Below are 19,604 nucleotides of genomic sequence, written 5' to 3' on the forward strand. Positions count from 1 at the left end.
TCTGAATCTGGATCCGGATACTATAATTTTAAAGAGATTTTTCACCAGTGACAGATGAGGCCAAAAACGATACATAGCACGATATTTCCAAAAGTTGTGGATGAGTTATGACAAAACTTGGTGGATGAGTTGGTTTGGTGACAAGAACAAGTCGATTAGATTTTGGTTCAGGTCCAAATCCAGATCCGGCCTATCAATGGGATACAAACCGTAAACAGTTCACCTGGTGGAGGTATGCACTCTACTGAGTGCTGTTCTCATTTACTACGTGTACATCCGCTAATTTACATATGTTGTGTGTCATCCACGCCTACCAATGGTTCCCTGGTTCTATCATGTGAGCACAAGGGGTATATAAGATCCGTCACTTCACTGATGGGAATACCAATCTTTGTGTAATTGGAAGAAAAAAAAAAGATTGTTGTTAATGGGGGTTCACCATGCGTGCCAATACACATACTTCCTTGGGGTTTTTTTTTGTTGTTTTTTTGCATTACCAACCTTCACAGGAGTTCCCTGAATCCACCGTCATTAGTTTCATTTAAATCCGTTAATCCATTCTCAAGTTGTAACATTCATACAGACAGTGACGACTCATTTTATAATATAGATTATTTGGTTGTTTGTTTGTTTATTTAGTTTTACTGGTGTATAGGGGTCTCATTTTAAGCCCTGGTGTTGGGCTAGCGGCTAGGGCGCCAGCTTAGGATCCTAGGATCCTGGGTTCGAATCCCGGTCGATCGCTGAATTAACGCCAGGGGGGTTGACTCAGCCTGTCATCCTTCCGAGGTCGGCTAATTGAGTACCAGTTCACTGGTAATTCCCTGTTTGTCGTAAAAGGCGACAAAAAGGGTTGGCGGCAGGAAGGGCATCCGGCCGTAAAACATTGCTTCAAAAAGGGGACCAACAAAAACAACAACAACCACGGTGCCCGAAAAAGGCCAACCACCGCTCTGCGGGGGGAAATGGCCTCTGAAGGTGGTTTTTTATAGGGGTCTCATTTTGAGCCTGGTGTTGGCTTCGCGGTTAGGGTGCCGGCTTGGGATCCTAGGATCCTGGGTTCGAATCCCGATCGATTGCTGAATTAACGCGAGGGGGGTTGACTCAGCCTGTCATCCTTCCGAGGTCGGCAAATTGAGTACCAGCTTGCTGGGATGAATGATCACGGTGTGTACCCCGATTTAGAATAGGTACACCGTATCCCTGCGCATCGTAAGAGCGTGACCAAGGGTTGGCTCCAGGAAGGGCATCCGGCCATAAAAACATTGCCTCAAACAGGGAACCATGATTGTCATGGGGCCCGCAAGGCCAACCCCCGCTCTAGCGGGGAAAATGGCCTTAAAACGATCATTCATTCACTCACTATTCATCGGTGTCTCATTTTCTAGCATAAGTTGGTGGATGATAAAGACCCCATGGTGTCATATGTGAAGAGAATGCGAGCTGTCGCCGGCACCCTGAACAAATTCCAAATTCCTACATTTGCAGTCAAGTATACTGTATCGGAGTGGCAACCCATCCAGGTTGTTACCCTCCGGCAGCCTAGCCAATCAGAATGAAGCTGCCTTGGCATTACTTTGCACCCCACTGCACCAATAGGAAAAGAAGAAGACGAAGATTCCCTCCAAATATTAAGACACACAAACTTTATTTCTCATTACAGGTTTAAATTATTGAATCCTCATAAGTTGTATCTAAGCATATTCACTGCTGCAAGCGATTAGGAGCAGTCTTGTCAGGAAGTGAACAGGACAGGAAGGGCTTCACAACTACACACGTGCTCTATATATTAGTACATATGAGACAACCTTCTAGTTTTATAGAAAAGCGAGTACGAATCATCCATCATCATCATCCATCATCATCATCCATCATCATCCATCATCATTATCCATCATCATTATCCATCATCATCATCCATCATTCATCCATCATCCATCATCATCATCGTTTTACGGCCGTTTCCATGCTTGCATGTGTAAGCCGTGATTCACCTAATGGCTGCTTTGCAGGCTGCATGATCCGTTGCTAGCCCTCTTGTTAGTCCTTTAACTTTGAGATCATCTCTCAGGAGCTCATTCCATGTTTTCCTTGGATGGCCTCTAGCTCTCCTTCCATTCACATTCATATTTATACACGTCTTCAGACAGCTGCCCTCCCCCACCCTTTCCACGTGTCCGAACCACTTCAAACTACCCCTACACCTGTTATGTCTGTGGAGTCTTTAGAGGTGGAGGTGATTTGTATTTCCAGGCCTCACACAAGCACGCACTGCCCTTCCCTCCTCTACACATGAAGAAGGATGCCAATTCCATCTCAAATGTATTCCTTTTACCAGCCGTCAGCCCCATGGTTGGATTCATCGCTGCTGAGACTTTAGGTATAGAACAGGCTGCGTCTTAAAGAGCTGTGTGGTGCCAACTGCTTTGCAATAATGAAGCAATGTCACAAGTTACATCACAAGATACATGTACAGCCTTAAAATAATTTGTTGTTTGTGACCTTTTTGTGCTTTATATATGTATTTATACAGATTGCTCTTTTAATGTTTGAAGGTTTTTTTCTCTCTATTTAATGGCATCTTAAAGAGGAGTGCCTATACATTTAAATCTCCGTATTTGGATTACAGGTATAAACATGAGTAATTGTCGTGGATTACAGTTGCCGGTTTTCAACAATCTGCTTACAGTAACATGTTGCACCCCATCACTGGATATGACACATTACTGATTAGTTGGAAGAAAGGAGGGGTTGATGTCGTGCAATCAGGTGGGGTTGCTGCTAGTAGTGTGGTGTTTGATGCTGGTCATATGATGCCAGTAGTGGGACAGCAAAGGTATTGGGGGTGGCAATATGGAATTGGGCAGAGCTCACTCGCATGGTTCTCATTCCAGGACGACCCAATCACGAACCTCAACAATGCCTTTGAGGTTGCAGAGAAATACTTGGACATTCCCAAGATGCTGGATGCAGAAGGTATGGAAAAGTAACTTGGAATATCGAGTAATTATTTTTGGTGGAGTGTCTTTGCCACTGGAGAAAGTAGAATTACCTTGAAATAATAAAACTGCTCCTGTCGACGTTTCTCAATATTTATGTTAAAAAATACACGTGATTTTACAACTTCCACCACCAAAGGTGGATGGAGGTTATGTTTTCACCCCTGTCTGTTTGTTTGTTTGTTTGTCCGTTTGTTTGTGAACAAAATATCTCAAAAAGTTGTGGACGGATTCGGACGAAATTTGGCAGAGATGTAGCGTATGTGACAAGGACGAAATGATTTGATTTTGGTGCGGATTCGGATCCGGCTACGAGAATTTTAAAAGTGATTCTTCACCATTGAGTGATGGGGCCAAAAACGAGATGCAGCAAGATATCTCAAACAGTTGTGGACAGATTCGGAAGAAACCTGGTGGACAGATTGGGTGTCTGACAAGTACGATTCGATTCGATTTGGTGAAGATCTGCATATGGATTCCGATATGAGAATTATTAAATTTTAAAGTGATTCTTCACCATTGGGAGACAGGGCCAAAAACGATACATAGCAGGATATCTCAAAAAGTTATGCATGGATTTGGACCGAAACTTGTTGGACAGGTTGTGTGTTTGACAAGGAAGAATCGATTCCATTTTGGTGAAGATCCGGATCCAGATCCAGCTCGTATAATTTTTTAAGTGATTCTTCACCATTGAGTGATATGGCCAACCAGGCGGAGGGAGGTATGCTCTCTAATGAATGCCGTTTTATTTTTTATGTTCGAGTTGATTTAACTTTCTTTTTTTTTGGCCACATCTTGCAAAATAGTTCTTTGGCTGTTTATCAGCAACTTGGACCAAAAACCTCGTCACATAATATTTATCGTAGCTGGTGCAAAATATTTTGATGATCATATCTTCAGCCGACAAGTATTAGTTAACTCTTTCACTAGCAATGCAGAGGAACAGGGCCTTGGTTAGTTTGTCCCTGAACCTTCTTCTTGAGAATAATTCATTTTCAGAATTTAGATTATTTTTTTTTTGTGTACAAAGTCGAGGCTTGTGGAGGAGCTATAGCACAACGGATCAGTATGGCTGAAGAAGAACTGTATTTTCAATTTGTTCTTTGGCATTTGAAAAACAATGATTAGGGAGACTAACCAACCTGCCCACGATATTATCTATGTTATAATACACTTGTTTGTCCATTCGTCCATATGCGATTAATGCTCCTTTCTGCCCACTGGCTGGACAGCTGGCCTGACTCCACCTACAATTGTAACCTGAAAAATCATACGGCTGCCATGTTGGTGATGTGCGAAGCCAAATGCATCTTCTGAGCTGTCATATTCACACTTGCCAGGCCCTCCCTATAAGTTTTCCCTGCAGTGTAAAATGACCAGTGCTATAGTTAAAAAGATCAGCAAATATCGAAAGGCTTGAGCCGAAAGGTGTTAAGACCACAGTAGTTATAGGCCTCAAGCTTCAGTCCTTAGGCTTTAGGCCTCTGGTGTCAGCCGATGGGTAAGTGCAATTGGAATCTATCCTGGCTGTATAATCACGATGCATTATATATGCACATAGGCAGGGGGGTTTGATCTTGTTTTAAACCCAGGCCTTTTTTTTTTTCTGGCGACCAATTGAGGCAGTGGTCTGTTGCCAATACGCAGGCCCAAATAACTGTGGCATTCTCTCCAACAAAGGTTTTTACCGTGGAGGTTCCACGGGTACTTGCTATTATTTCCGACCATTTTCGCTAAAACGACTCAACCAGGGACCATAAAACCCACGTCATTATAAAGGTCTTTGTCCTCTGAGGAGTTTCAGGAGTGTCACGAGATTATGAAAGAAAACATCCGCCATTATTTACTTTTAACAGTGTATGTATGCATGCATCATGAAGGAGAAAATTGGTTTTCTGTCATTTACTGGCACAATTATGCTGATAATGTCACTTGATAGTTGCAATTCCATGGGGTAGCCGCATATCTCATGGGATTGTTAGTTTGACAGGCGACTGTGATGAGCCATGACATGTTGGAGCGATGATGGTGCTGTTTCAATCGTGGCTTCTATGAAGTCAGTGATATCATGATAGGGGAGGGGAAAAGAGTTAAACAAGTACAGATACATTCAAAGTACACCGCTCCCATGCCAAATAAATAAATATCATCCTCCAGCGTGGCATTGCCAGGGCGGTAGCCTTCGGTGCCCGGCGATACCGCCATGCAGCACATGGAGATGGTATTGGGAGGGAGAGGTGTACAATAATTGATTGATTAATTGCATAATTAAAATCAATAAATAATAATCTTAAAATAATTTCCTAATCAATTGGCTAATAGCATACCTCAACCACCAATGTTTCATCTGGAGCTGTAACTTTTTGAAAATTAATTAAATAAGGCATTAATTGGGAAAAAATAATTGATTAATTGACTAATCAATAAATAATTAATCGATTTATTGATTAATCAATAAATCAAACATATCCTCTATAGCCACATCACTTGGTCACTACCATGTCCAAATATTAGCTTCCTAGCTCAAAAGGTGCCTGAGATATTGCCCAGATGTGAAAGGAAATAAATAAGTACTTCTTTAATCGATAATAATTAAGTAATCAATCAATTTATTTATTAATCAAAAAACAAAAAATACTGTTTTTGCCAAAGCCCTTGCTCACTATTGTGCCGAAATTTCAGCTTTCTCGCTCAAAGGATGGCTGAGAAATTGCCCGGACAAACAACCAAGAAAACAAACAAACAAGAAAGCAAGAAACCTGAGTCACAGTGAAAACTGAGTACTCCCTTTCAGTGCGCCTCATTGCCGGGGCCCCCTACAGTGTTCGGCAATGACATCCTGCAGCAGTTGGAGATGGCATAGGAAAGGAGCGGTGTACAACAAGAAGGAAAGAAACCGGAGTGAAAACTGAGTACTCCCTTTCAGTGTGCGTCATTGCTGGGGCCCCCTTCGGTGCCCGGTGATGATGTCATACAGCGCCTGTAAATGGAATAAGAAAGGAGCGGTGTACAATATTCTGCTGTTTCGATGAGGTAATGAAGAAATATGAAATGTGGGATTGCCCTTTTGCTTCTATGAGTGAAAAGATTGGTGAGGGGAGGCGGTACATTGCGGTTTGGAAGAGGGTGGGTGTGGAGCAAAGATGGGACAGAGTTGGTTCGGAGAGGTTGAAGCTTCTGGGGGGAGGTTGAGTTGTGGTGGATGTGGGTGGGCTGGTGAGGAGGGGTTTTTGAAGGCTTGAAGTGGAGATGGGATTGAAGCCTTATGGTTGGGAGGGGGAGGTTGAGGACTTGGGGTTTGGAAGGGATTGCAGTTGAGGATTTGAAGTTACATTTTGCAATGTGATTATGTTTTGCTGGTCCCTGCTAATTATTAGTATTAGTAGTAGTACAGTAAAACTTCTTTTATCCAGAATGGTCAGGACCAAAGGTGCTTCAGATAAATATTTCCAGTTAATGGATGTTTTGGTTTTTTTTGGATCCAAAGTCTTGGCTCATGGAGGAGCTAGAACATAGAATGGATCAGGATGAAACAGAACAAAAGGAACAATGGAAAGAGATGGGGGGAGGGGAGGACCCACCAACAGCAGGAATGAGGGACGAGAGAGAGAGAGAGAGAGAGAGAGAGAAAGAGAAAGAGAAAGAGAAAGAAAGAGAAAGAGAAAGAAAAAAAAATGTATGTGGGGAAGTGTGAGGACTAGGGGTAGACAAATGGGTGGTCAAGATGGATACAGAAGATAACACTCAGGAAGGGAAAACTGGGCATTTGGAAAGAGGGGGGGGGGGGGGGTTTGGGAAGGGTTAACAGAGATAGAAAATATCATGGTTTTGGTTGGGGGATGATCTAAGATGGTGATGAACAGCTGTCTTGAAGACCTAGAAGGAAGAATGCCATTGATGAGAATTTGGAAATTGGTTACACAGGTGGGGGAAAAGAGGAATGTATGAGTGGAGGTGAACAGTTATTCTGGATTTTGGTAGTTTCACCAGAAGGGGGCTCCTGGCAGTGCATGCGTGCCCTGCAGAAACCTAGTTGAAGGGGGTGTGCAGGGTGGAGGGGTGGGGGAGGAGAGAGTGGGGGCAGAGTATGGAGAGAGCAGAGGTTACAAGATCAGAAAGGAGGCGGTTGAGGACATAGACCACCGACCTGTCTGTGATGTGAAAGTGATAGGCCCGGAGACTCAGCTTCATCGCACAAGATTCAAATGATATTGATGGCTTTGGTTTACATGTGATTAAGCTGAACAAGGTGTGAGGCAGGGGTGTCAGCCCAGATTGGGGAGCAGTAATCCATTAAACTGCAGATGAAGGCCTCGTAGGTGGATAAGAGTTTATGTATGCCAAGGAAGGACCTTGTATGATGAAAGATGCTCATTCGGTGACTGGCTTGGGACCTTTCCTGACGGAGTTCTTTGGCGACCAACTTAGAAGTGTGGTTTACCCAAGAAAGATCATAACTCATAATGAGGTCCAGACATTTGAGTGACTGTACTTCCTCTCGAGTATTGTTAATAAAGTAGATGGGAGGGTTTCCCAGATGTACATTTTGGAGAGACTGAGTGAGAATGTGAGGTTTGTCATTGGCCATGTTATGAGGCCTGATCATATGGCAAAAAAATGACTGACGGAACTCATCTGGGAACTATTTAATCCTGGTTCATTTATATGGGCTATGACTTGCTGGATATGAAAATCAATGTTCCCATTTCCAAAACTGTGAATAGTTATTTGAAATTGATGGTGGAACAAGCAGTAGATAATATAGTGGGCAGGTTGGTTAGTCTCCCTAATCATCGTCTTTCAAACGCCAAGGAACAAATTGAAAATACAGTTCTTCTTCAGCCATACTGATCCGTTGTGATATAGCTCCTCCACAAGCCTCGACTTTGCGAAAGGTGGCAACATAACAAAATGTGAAAAAAGTGAAGGGGTCTGAATACTTTCTGAATGCACTGTACATATACCGGAAGGGGTCAAAAATGGGGAAATTGGCCATTTTCGTGAGGCTTCCATTCAGCCAGTACAGCTCCAATTGGCATGAAATTTTGTCAGCCTGTAGTCACCCGTCCATATTCTCAGTATCTGTAATATTATGATTTATGCTTTATTGGATTATGAGGTAGAGCTTATGAAAAAAACAGCATTTTCATAAAAAAGGATCCAGTTCTCACGATGGAGGGCGTCTGCATGGATTTCGTACTAGGTGGCTTCCAGACCTCTCAAACCTACCTTGAATGCTACTCCTGACCCTCTGATACCCCTGCAATGCTCATTAGAAGTCCCAAGCAGAGTCTGCAGTACAGATTAGGGGTACAAGAGAGCCTGTATCATATCATAATATGTGTAAGCCTGACGACAACTGAGCATCCAGGTCAAGTCTCCGGTTGAGGTACATGACTATACGTTGGCATCCACTGATCAAGGGTAGTTGTTGGAATGGGAGGGTGTGATTGTGGGATTGGATAATGGGTTCATGCAATCCATCGATGGTCACCTCGAGGGTTGAAATTGGATATCAACTCGGACAACGCATATGTACAAATAAAGTGGTATGCTGATGCAGTGGATTGTGGAAGGACCAATGCAGCATACACATGACTAATTTAGAAATACACAAAGATACCCAACAACATGGATTGTGGAATCTTACTATGCTGTGGTACACCCATGGCTGAGCTAAATTCTCAGATCGGGTACATAAATAAAGTGCCTTCACCAGGCTGCATCGGGGCATACGTGTATTCTGACCTTACAGTTCACATACAAATCCTGACCAAGCTCAATGAATGCCTTCTGATACTGTATACCTTTCCAGACGAGATCCAATGGACATATTTTCTCTTTTCCATGAAAAGCACGAGTGGAGTCCCATCTTGTGAAGACATGCAACCCAATCAATGGCAGATATGTCGACACCAATGGAATTACACACCTCCCAACCTCTGCTTGTGAAACTCCCATCCATCTCAGTGTCGCCATCGCCATCTCTCTCGTGACAGTGTCGAGGGCTTTCTCCAGGTCCACAAAGCCCAATGCCATTTCACCTTTCACCTCCAAATTCTTCACCATGAGCTGTCTCAGCATGAACATCCCATCTGAACATCATCATGAGCATCATCAGATTCAAAATATCCCCTACCTTTTCTGAACCCCTGATGCTCTTCTCCAATCTCTATCCTCACACCTTCTTATCCTCCTGTCCAGAATGTTCTCCAGCACCTTCATGACATGACTTCAGAACATAATTCCTCTGTACTTCCCCAGATCATAAACATTCCACTTCCCCTTCCATATCGGCACAATTAACCCTGTCCTCCAATCCTTCGGGATTGAACCCAACCCTCTCTCATACATACATTCAACAACCTCTTCGTCCACCTGACTCCAACTTCTCCCACTGCAATTATCATCTCTGTTCACACCTCATCAATGCCTGGCATGTTCCGTTCTTCCTCCTCTTCAATACCATTTGCACTTCCTCTTCCGTGATCTCCACCAACTTCACTTTCCGGTCTACATAACACTCCAGTTCCAGCCCGCAGCCACCCCCTACCCAGTTCAACAGCTCCCTGAAATATCCTTCCGACAACTTCAATACTTCGTCCTCTTTGTCACAAGCCTCCTGCCACCATCCATAATCACACTACCTCATCCCTATTCATGTCCTTGCTATCCTCATCCCTGTCATGAGCCAATTTATAAATAAGCTCCTTTCTGCAATACTCTTCCAACTTGTTGTACACCACCTCTTCCATATCATTCCTCGTCTTATCCACAACTCCTTGCTGATTTCTTCTTTTGCCTATATACTGTAGGTGCAGCAACCTTTCATCCGGTTGCTCCCCACTATCCTTGATCTTCTCTACCCTCTTACAAACAATTTCACCAACTGCTTTTGCTACTTCCTCTGTCCAGCATACCCGGCTTGTATCCCTCGCCAATGCACTCTTTCCTGACATCCGTCCACACAAAACTTCTGCAATTCCCCTACTCCGTACTTCTTCGACTCATCCTATAAACCTTGTGCTTCTATGCTAAGTTGCTCATACCTGGCCTTCATCCTCTCCTTGTACTTTATGATGACGTTGCCCCTACACCTCCCCCACCTAATAATCTTCTGCTCTTAACCTCCCTCCTTTTCTTCATCCATTCCACAAACAGCTTGTGCTGGTTGATAACATGCTCTTCCACCACTGCCTTACAATCTTTAACCCTACACAACTCTCTTCGTTATCACCACCAAATCCAGTTCTGTTCTGTGCTGTCCATTCCTATAGGTAATTGTGGGGCTTTCCCACTTTTGAAAGAATGAACCAGCCATGGCCATCCCATTCCTCACCACCAGCTCCACCAGTCCGAGACCCTCTGTATTCCTCGCTTCCGAACCAAATTTACCAACATATTCCTCTTCATCCGGCTCAGATACTCCCACATTCACATCAAAGTCCCCTGCGATGCACCGTATCACATCCATCTCAACCATTCCCATCATCCTTTCCAGTGCATCCCAAATTCCTTATTCATCACCCCAGTCCTTCTAGTTTGTGGGTCATATACCAACACACACCATTTTCCTCTGTATCACCACCCATGCCATAACTGTCCATCCCTCCCATCTTTTCACTCTGACCACCTGCTTGCTGAACTCTTCCAACACTATTATTCCCATGGTTTTTACTCCTTCCATCCCCACCGTGTGCAACAGCTTGTTCCCTCATACCAACCTTCTCGCCCTGCCTCCTTCTTTCCATTTGGTCTGCTGCACACACACAACACTTTCAGCTTCCTTTTCTGCATCATCTCCACCACCTCGACCCCTCTCTCCCCACCCCCAATGATTGCACATTCAAACAACCTCGCCGAACCTTCTGAATAGCTGCCCACCTGGCAGAGCCAGTGCATGATGAAGAGGTGATGATGAAGCCTTTAAACAAACTGCTCTAAAAACAAATAAAACGTCAAATTTTTTCCAGATGTTTTGCATTTGAGACAAGAGGGGCAGAAGTGACTCCTAAAAGCGCTACCAACAGCTTACAAGAGTGTAAAATTACTGCATCCTAGAGGGGAAGTGGGATGGAAATCTGCCATTAAAAATATTTATTTATTAATTTAATCTTTTTTTCTGGACAATGGGTCTTCCGTTATTTGGCTGCCCGGATAAACCATGTTCTATTGTAGTGTTAATTGCTTTGCACCAATGGCCAAGTCTGATTGAGGAGCTTGTTCATGTACTTGCATGTAAGATAAGAACGTGAAGAGACATACGGGTAATTCTCTTAAACATGATTTTCATGTACATCAGGAGACTGGGGAGATCAGTACGGTACATAGAATTTGAATCTGGGAACCTTCCACATTTTCATTGGCTTATTTTTTTAAAGTTTTCATTCTGTTTTTGGACTCTGCTACTGCAATGTGCTTTTGTATAAAATCCTGTTGTAAGGTATGGTGTTCTGTCATGTGATCCGATTTATAAAAGTCAGGACAGTACTATAGAGTTGTCCATTTGAAGGATAGAGAGCATAAAAAGATCAAGGATAATTGGTGAATCATTCCACGAGGTCAATAAAGGCATATGTACCATTCCATAATGTGAATAGGAATTTTCTGGTATGGGCATCAATGTTGGAACATGGAAAATCAAGAATTTCTTTGTTTTTCTTCCAAAAATGTGGTAGCCATGACAGGCTTCCTATCATATTGACTGTTTTGAATGGTATTGGAATATATTTGCTCACTCTTAATTCAAAATCTGTCTCCTTGCCTTAGTTCCATAAACTGCCAACAAGATTTGCGGTACAGAAGTAATCTTTTACAATGCACATGTCTGGCCAACATCGTGTATTCTTACCCTTTTATTGGATTATTACATTTATTTAACACTTGCATTCATTTATTTATTACTTGCATTTATTTCTTATGAACATTTTAAAATTTATTATCGTATTTATTTATTTACATTGTATTTATGATTTTATTTATTCATTTATTTGCACAGACATTGTGGGGACGGCCCGACCAGATGAAAAGGCTATCATGACCTACGTGTCAAGTTATTACCATGCATTCTCTGGCGCACAGAAGGTGAGACAGGCACCATGGTTGTGTATTTCCCAAACTAGGCCAAGAGATACTTTAGTTGATATGCAAAAGTTAGGAACGTTTATATGACTAAGGGAAATTGCTCTTACCTGATGTAGTATATCACCTTGGCCAGTGGTTTTCTTATATTATTTTAACTTGCCACTTGGATATTCTTTTCTTTATAAATCAACGATAATATTGTTACGGCGCACAGGGCTCTAAAGACCAGCACACTTGCCAGGCAGGAAGGGGTCAACAGGTCTCCGCTTCCGCCCTTTCCGCACGGATCAGCGAGAGTCGCATAGCCATGACAAATCTGTCCCCCCCAAAATTGGCTGAGTTTTAAAATAATTGCGCCTTAAATGTGCCCTCTTACAATTGACCCATGTATGGGTTTATTCTGCGTATTTGACCATTGTGCGATGGAGTTTCGCTTCCCCACAACGACTACAGACAGCATTCTCATTTGCAAGCAAGTTATTAACAATAAATGGGGCAGGGGACAAAGGAAGAGAAATGGCCGCGAGCAGCGATCGCAGACTGAAACCAACGAATTAAAAATAAACCCCATGCCCACGATGTCTGTTCACACTTAATTATCTAACTCCATAGTTATTTTATGTGGGTGACAGGCCACACACACACACGAGAGACAGAGACACCGACCAGGCCCAAAGAACCTCTCACATGAGCAGCATTGCTCGTGCATGGTGTACTGGTGTAGGCTCAAGAACCTCTCCAAGGCACAGCGTAGAAGGCTTGTCTGCTTTCCAGCACCACAGTGTACTAAGAATAGCAGGGGGGGGGGGGGGGAGGGAAGGGAGGAGGGTGGAGGGAGGAACTGGCAGTAAAGGAGCGCTCATGAACTGACCATTCTCCCACAGCAATCCCACATTCTTCCTTTTCTCCAACAGCCTCATCTCAGATCATCAACTGAGATTCAGACCTGGTCACTCTACCTTGGACATACTGCTTCTACTCTCCCAAAAATGTATGGAGGCTCTCAATATCGGATATGAGATCAGGGCCGTCTCTCTGGATATATATCAAGCTTTCAATACAGTCTGGCCTGTCTTGCTCTCCAAACTCTCTGCGTATGTCATGGAATCAATCGTCACTTCTGACAAATCCTTCCTCTTCTCTAATGGCTTGATCTCGGATCATCAATTTGGATTCAGACCAGGTCATTCTACTGTGGACATGCTGCTTCTGCTGTCTCAACAATGGATGGAGGTCCTCAATGCCAAACAGGAAATCAGAGCTGTCTCCCTTGACATATAGACGTGCCTTCGACACGGTCTGGCACCCCGCTCTGCTCACCAAACTCTCCTCCGATGGTATCCATGGAAATCTCCACGCATGGCTTGCGGACGTCCTCACTGGTCGTAGTCAACGTGCGGCCCTGAATGGATTTCTCTCATCTCCCCTACCTGTTCAGGCTGGAGTTTCGCAAGGCAGTGTTCTGGGCCCTGTGCTTTTTCTGGTCTTCATCAATGACCTGTCTGACTCTCTGGAAAATCCTCTCTATCTCTTTGCTGATGACTCCAATTCTCTGCCGCTCCATACCTCATCCCTCAGATCGGCAGTCTGCAGCCTCCTCATTCTCTGCAGACCTGGACAAAATCCCAAACTGGTCAAACAAGCGGAACATGTTTTTCAGTCCTGACAAATCTCACACTCTCGCTATGTCTCTCCGAAAAGACCGACTGGACAACCCTCCCATCTACTTTCTGAACAATCCTCTCCAAGAAGTTCTGTCACTCAAGCTTTTGGGTCTCACTATCTGCCATGATCTTTCCTGGGAAAACCACATTTCCAAGCTGGCCTCCAAAGCCAGCTGCCGACTGGGCATCCTGCGTCGTGCGAAGTCCTTCCATGGCACACCGAGCGCCTCACCACATACAATGCTTTCATCCACAGCTCAATGGAATACTGTTCTCCCCTCTGGCCTGGTGCTTCTGCCTAACACCTAGCTCGGCTTCACGCTGTTGAAACCAAAGCTTTCAGGATCATTGCAATCTCCTGCAATGAAGCGAACTCCTAGGGCCTTTCACTCACTCACCGCAGGCAGGTTGGTGGTCTTTCTGTCTTCTACCGACTCCTTTCCGGCCTAGCTCCCCCAGTTCTGTCTGTGCTCTGTCCCCCAAATATTCCTGCAGGTCGCACAAGATCTGCCAGCAACCCTCTTCTGGTAAAACTGCCAAAATCAAGACTCTCTGCTCACCTTTACTCTTTCATTCCTCTTTTCTCCCACCTCTTGAACAAACTCCCTCACTCTCTTCAATCCCACTCCTCCCTTCAGGTCTTTAAAACAGCTGTTCACCACCATCTGTTATCTTCCCCCATCCAAAACTTTGATATTTTCTACCTCCGTTAATTCACCCCAGATCCACATTTTTGAAATATGGAACCTCTTTAGTCGGAACAGTGTCTATGTGTTTTATACCTCAACCCTTCCCATGCCTCCTTCCCCCAAGCCCTCTCCCTCCCACAGATCTCCCGATGTCCCTGTTCTCTACTGTTGTACTTATGTGCTTCCCTCTCTCTCCCCATCTTTTATCCCGCTCCCTTTATCATATGTTTTATGTGTCAGTTTGTTTTTTGTGATTAATGCGAGCTCTTACACGAGCCTCGATCTTGTATCCAAAAAAACCCCCCCAAAAAACCTCAACTGGTCAAACACCTGGAACGTGTCTTTCATTCCTGATCAATCCCACATACTCACTCTCACTCTCACTCACTCTCACTCTCACTCACTCTCACTCTCACTCTCTGGGCAAGCCACATTTCAAAGTTGGCCTCCGAAGCCAGACCTTCTCTCTCTCTCTCTCTCTCTCTCTCTCTCTCTCTCTCTCTCTCTCTCTCTCTCTCTCTCTCTCTCTCTCTCTCTTTCTCTTTCTCTTTCTCTTTCTCTTTCTCTTTCTCTTTCTCTTTCTCTTTCTCTTTCTCTTTCTCTTTCTCTTTCTCTCTCCTCTTTCTCTCCCTCTTTCTCTCTCTCTTTCTCTCTCTCTTTCTCTTTTTCTCGTTCTCTCTCTCTCTCTCTCTCTCTCTCTCTTTCTCTCTCGCTTTCTGAAAGGACCATTCCGCAAACTGTCCCAATGTCCCATCCACTTTCTCAACCATCTCGAAGAGGATGGGTCACTCAAACTCTTAAGTCTCACTCTCAGCCATGATCTCTCTGGGCAAGCCATATTTCAAAGTTGGCCTCCGAAGCCAGACCTTCACTGGGCATCCTGCATCATGCAAAGTCCTTCCTTGGTACACCTGTGTTCCTATCCACGTATGAGGCTGTAATCCACAGCTTGATGGATTAATTATTGCTCTTCCCTCTGGGCTGGCTGCCCTGCCTCACATATTGCTTAGCTTGTCACTTCCCCATCACCGATAGGTCGCTGGTCTCTGTCTTCTACCGCCTCATTTCTGGTCTTGCTTCCTCTGCCCTCTGTGCTCTGTTACCCCATCCTCTCTCCAAGTATCTGCTGGAGGGATGTTGTCCACTGGCAACCCCTCTTGGTGAAACCACCTAAATCCAGAACCACTGGTCACCTCCACTCATTTGTTCCTCCCTTTTCCCGCCTACGGAGCTGCCTTCCACACTCTTCGAACCAATTCTTCCATCCGGTCTTCAAGACAGCTGTTCACCACTATCTTAGGTCATCCCCCATTCAAAGCCATGACCTTTTCGAAACCCGTTAAACTACTCCCACCTCTCTCAACATTTTGCTTATGTATCCATCTTGTCCATCCCTTGCGTTCTCCCCTACCCCTCATCATTACCTGCATCCCTTGTTTGTCCATCTCCATCTACCTTCTCCCTCTGCCCTGCTATTGTGTTTTCCCTGTCTCCTGCTGTTATGTTGTGTACTGATATGTTCTGTATCCTGGTTGATGTCCTGGAGCGAAGTCCACATGGATCATGGGGGAGCTCTTGCAGGACAGAGGGCTTCAGGGTCACACTCCTGGGAACAACAGCCAAGGGAGTGATTTTCGTTCGTCATGGCCTTTTGTTACCTCCGTTCGGGGGAGGAGAGACGTCTCTGCCCGACTGTCACATGCTCAGAGGCTGCTCTGCTTGAAGGTTGCTCGCACCTTTTTCAGAGCCCCTTGGTCCTGTACAGGCAGTCCATGTGCGAGCCACGTAGACGCACCTCATTATTGATGATTTTGTCCCACGTTGCTGCCTGGTGACACGAGCACACAAGGCTGCCCTTCCTTCTCTGAGCCACTTGGAGGCATGTATACCCCACGTGCACGCTGCTTTGTGGAACCTCGGCACTGTTCTTTAAAAAGAGGAAAACACTTGATGACAGATTACAATGAGGAAAACTACATGCGATCCAAAGGTGGGGAGAATTTGGGCTTGGACACAAACATTTTGGAAGGGGAGACGAAGGAGCTACCTAAAACAAACTTGACTCACCTCGTCATACACATTGTCATACCATATCTACGATTATGTTGAACATACTGTATATAATTCTGAAATAACTCGTATAATCTGTTCACAATTATCCTCTTAGCCATATCTGTAACAACATTATATTTTGGTGTAAAATGGATTTTATCATACTTTTGGCCTCTTTCGTCATCACCCTCTGTAATAAAATGTAAGTGCCTTGCACCATAGATGAGGTTGATGATGAATTGTCACATTTTGCACAGGTTCCTCCCACCATTTATCTTGTTCACATATTTTCTTTCAATATGGAAGGGAAAATAAATGTGTGTGTGTGTGTGTGTGTGTGTGTGTGTGTGTGTGTGTGTGTGTGTGTGTGTGTGTGTGTGTGTGTGTGTGTGTGTGTGTGTGTGTGTGTGTGTGTGTGTGTGTGACGTGCATGTATGTGTGTGTGTGACATACATGTATGTGTGTGTGTGTGACGTACATGTATGCATGCTTGTGGTGTTCATGCCCATGTGCTTTGGGGCATACACACATTTGCATGTTTGTTAAAGACGGCTTTTCAAACTCTTCAATGCTAAATTAAGTTTTGTTGACAGCATCTAACAAAATCGTTTTTTCTGGTACAATTCCAGGAATGGAGGAGTTTATTTTAGTAGTTCTGTGTTATCCGTGTTCAAACGATCGAATGGGGAAAGTCTTTGGAAGAATTAAAAAAAACTATTTTTTGAATCCGCTCGTTTGGGGAGAGAAGTCTTGATTTTCAAGAATGTATGCCTTCCCTTTGTCCATAGATGGTGTCTATAAATTGTGGCATTTTTTAATCGACTGTTTTCGTAATGCAAATGAGAGCGAAGTTGAGATGTACTGGAGTTGTTTTCAAAAGAGTTTTGGTATGGTTTTGAAGCCATGAATTTGGCGCCCCCTGCTAGTCGGTACAGGTTCTCAAACGGGTAAACGCAGCCACAACTCTAATATTGTTTCTGCTGATGTTGTGTATTTTAAAAAGAAAATAACTCTTTTGTGTGAGTGTTTGCATCTTTTAACTTTGCCAAACAAATATTGGACAAATGCTAGGATTGATATTTCATCACAGATGCAACATCCTCACCTTTTCCCCTCACCTTTTCCCCTCACCTTTTCCCCTCACCTTTTCCCCCTCACCTTTGATCCCTCACCTTTGATCCCTCACCTTTGATCCCTCACCTTTGATCCCCTCACCTTTGATCCCCTCACCTTTTATCCCTCACCTTTTATCCCTCACCTTTTATCCCTCACCTTTGTCCTCAGCCCTTCTCTTCCTCCTCCACCCCACCCCCACCCTTCCCCTTCCTTCGCTCCCCTTATCTATCCTTGGTCCCTCTCTTGCCCTTTACCCCAGCTTTACCCATTTATTTATCATCCTCCAGTGTTTTTACTTTTCATTTGTTTTTAATTTTGTGTGGATTGGTGAAAGGTGCAATCCATGTGACCTGGTATTTTTTTTCAGGCGGAAACTGCTGCTAACCGCATTTGCAAGGTCTTGGCTGTGAACCAGGAGAATGAGCAGCTCATGGAGGACTATGAACACTTGGCAAGCGATGTGAGTGCCTGCATGCACAACTGGACTCACATTAATGATGAAGCTTGGAGCTGTTCGACTGTGGGATTCCAACAGGAAGTTCTGCAATGTTCCAAACCAATTGCAAATGATTCTTAATAAGCAGCCATTGCAAATAAGTAATAAGCAGGCTCTGCCATAAATTGGCCCATTCTGTTACATGAGGCCTATTTTCATGACTTTTATATACAGTATTGTTTCTCCAAAATTGGTACTATATAAGACTGTGCACTCAAAATCTGAGGCGCATGTAAGCAGAAACGATCTATCCAATTATGTTGTCTGCAGTCGGACTCCAAGTTTACCCACCCCATTCCCCTTTTTCCACCTTGAATGGCAGCACCAGTGCTAGCCAATCCCACATTGCCAAAAATATCAAATTATGAAACCATTGCAGATGGGGTTTCTCAGTAAAGCACTTAAGAAGTGCAAACACCATATTTTAATGACATGCCTGTCAACGTCGCAACACCCATGCTTGCATATGCGCGTGTCTTTACACATCTGTGGGTGCATGCAAGCGTGCTGGTTTTGTTTACTTTTACTTATAGATCTCGTAAAAATTTCAATGACACTTGAAATTCTTGTGGTCAAATGTGTGTGTGTGAGTGTGTAAGTACACCCCTACCAAGCCTGATTACAGTTGATTATTCTTCAGCTGATGGACTGGATAAGACGTACCATTCCTTGGCTCGAGGACCGCAATCCCGAGAACACAATGGTGGCCATGCAGCAGAAGCTGGAGGACTTCAGGGACTACCGACGCTTGCACAAGCCACCTAAGGTTCAGGAAAAATGCCAACTGGAGATAAATTTCAACACCCTCCAGACAAAGCTGCGGCTCATGAACCGCCCAGCTTTCATGCCCTCTGAGGGCAAGCTTGTCTCGGTGAGTTTCTTCTTCTTGGCTTGGTATATATGCGGTGGACATGTCGTGGGGGATACTTTTTCTTAACATTTGTACATTTGCTAACCAACCAGAGGAAGATGCATGGGGAACCATCTATGCATGTCCTTGGCAGTACACCTTCTCTGGCATTTAACACCCGTTAATAGATCAACCTCTCAGTGCATTACCACTGAATTTGGGATCCGATGCTATCAGGCGGCCAAGACCTGCAACATTTTTTGCCTGTACCCTTTGGAGTGGTAGGTCACAGAATGTCGATCAGTGGTCAGTAGAATGGAAAAAAAAGAGCAGAAACCAAGGCCCCAGAACACAAAACAACCAGCCCTTTGCCTTGAAACAAAACATGAGAATCCAGTTTCTTCACAGTGCAAGTGAAACTGGAAGGGGGTAAACTAGTGTGTGTCAAAGCAACAGAAGTTGCCTCTACCCATATCGGCAATAGACTGCCGACCAACGCTCGAGAGATCGACCCACCCAGGTTTGAAATCGGTTGGCCTTCTCCTTGGAAAACTGCCGGCCAAGGCTGATGAGCTCTACCTGCCTGGAGCAAGCCTGGTTTTAAGGCGCCAGACAACCGCCTGCATTTGGTTAGAAACGGGTCGGCATGAG

At 44.3% G+C, this 19,604-nt stretch overlaps 1 protein-coding gene across 1 annotated transcript in view; it reads left to right on the plus strand.

Moving 5' to 3' along the window:
* LOC137411412 (alpha-actinin-1-like) overlaps window positions 1–19,604 on the plus strand; it is a 230,153-nt gene that overhangs the window by 153,291 nt on the left and 57,258 nt on the right. Inside the window, 4 exon segments of the mRNA XM_078785256.1 lie at window positions 2,895–2,976; window positions 12,001–12,086; window positions 17,975–18,067; window positions 18,744–18,974. Of these exon segments, the coding sequence (XP_078641382.1) occupies window positions 2,895–2,976; window positions 12,001–12,086; window positions 17,975–18,067; window positions 18,744–18,974 (492 nt within the window).

The sequence above is a fragment of the Myxine glutinosa genome, chromosome 1, assembly GCF_964187855.1.
Source record: "Myxine glutinosa chromosome 1, kmMyxGlut1.1, whole genome shotgun sequence".
Classification (NCBI taxonomy): domain Eukaryota; kingdom Metazoa; phylum Chordata; class Myxini; order Myxiniformes; family Myxinidae; genus Myxine; species Myxine glutinosa.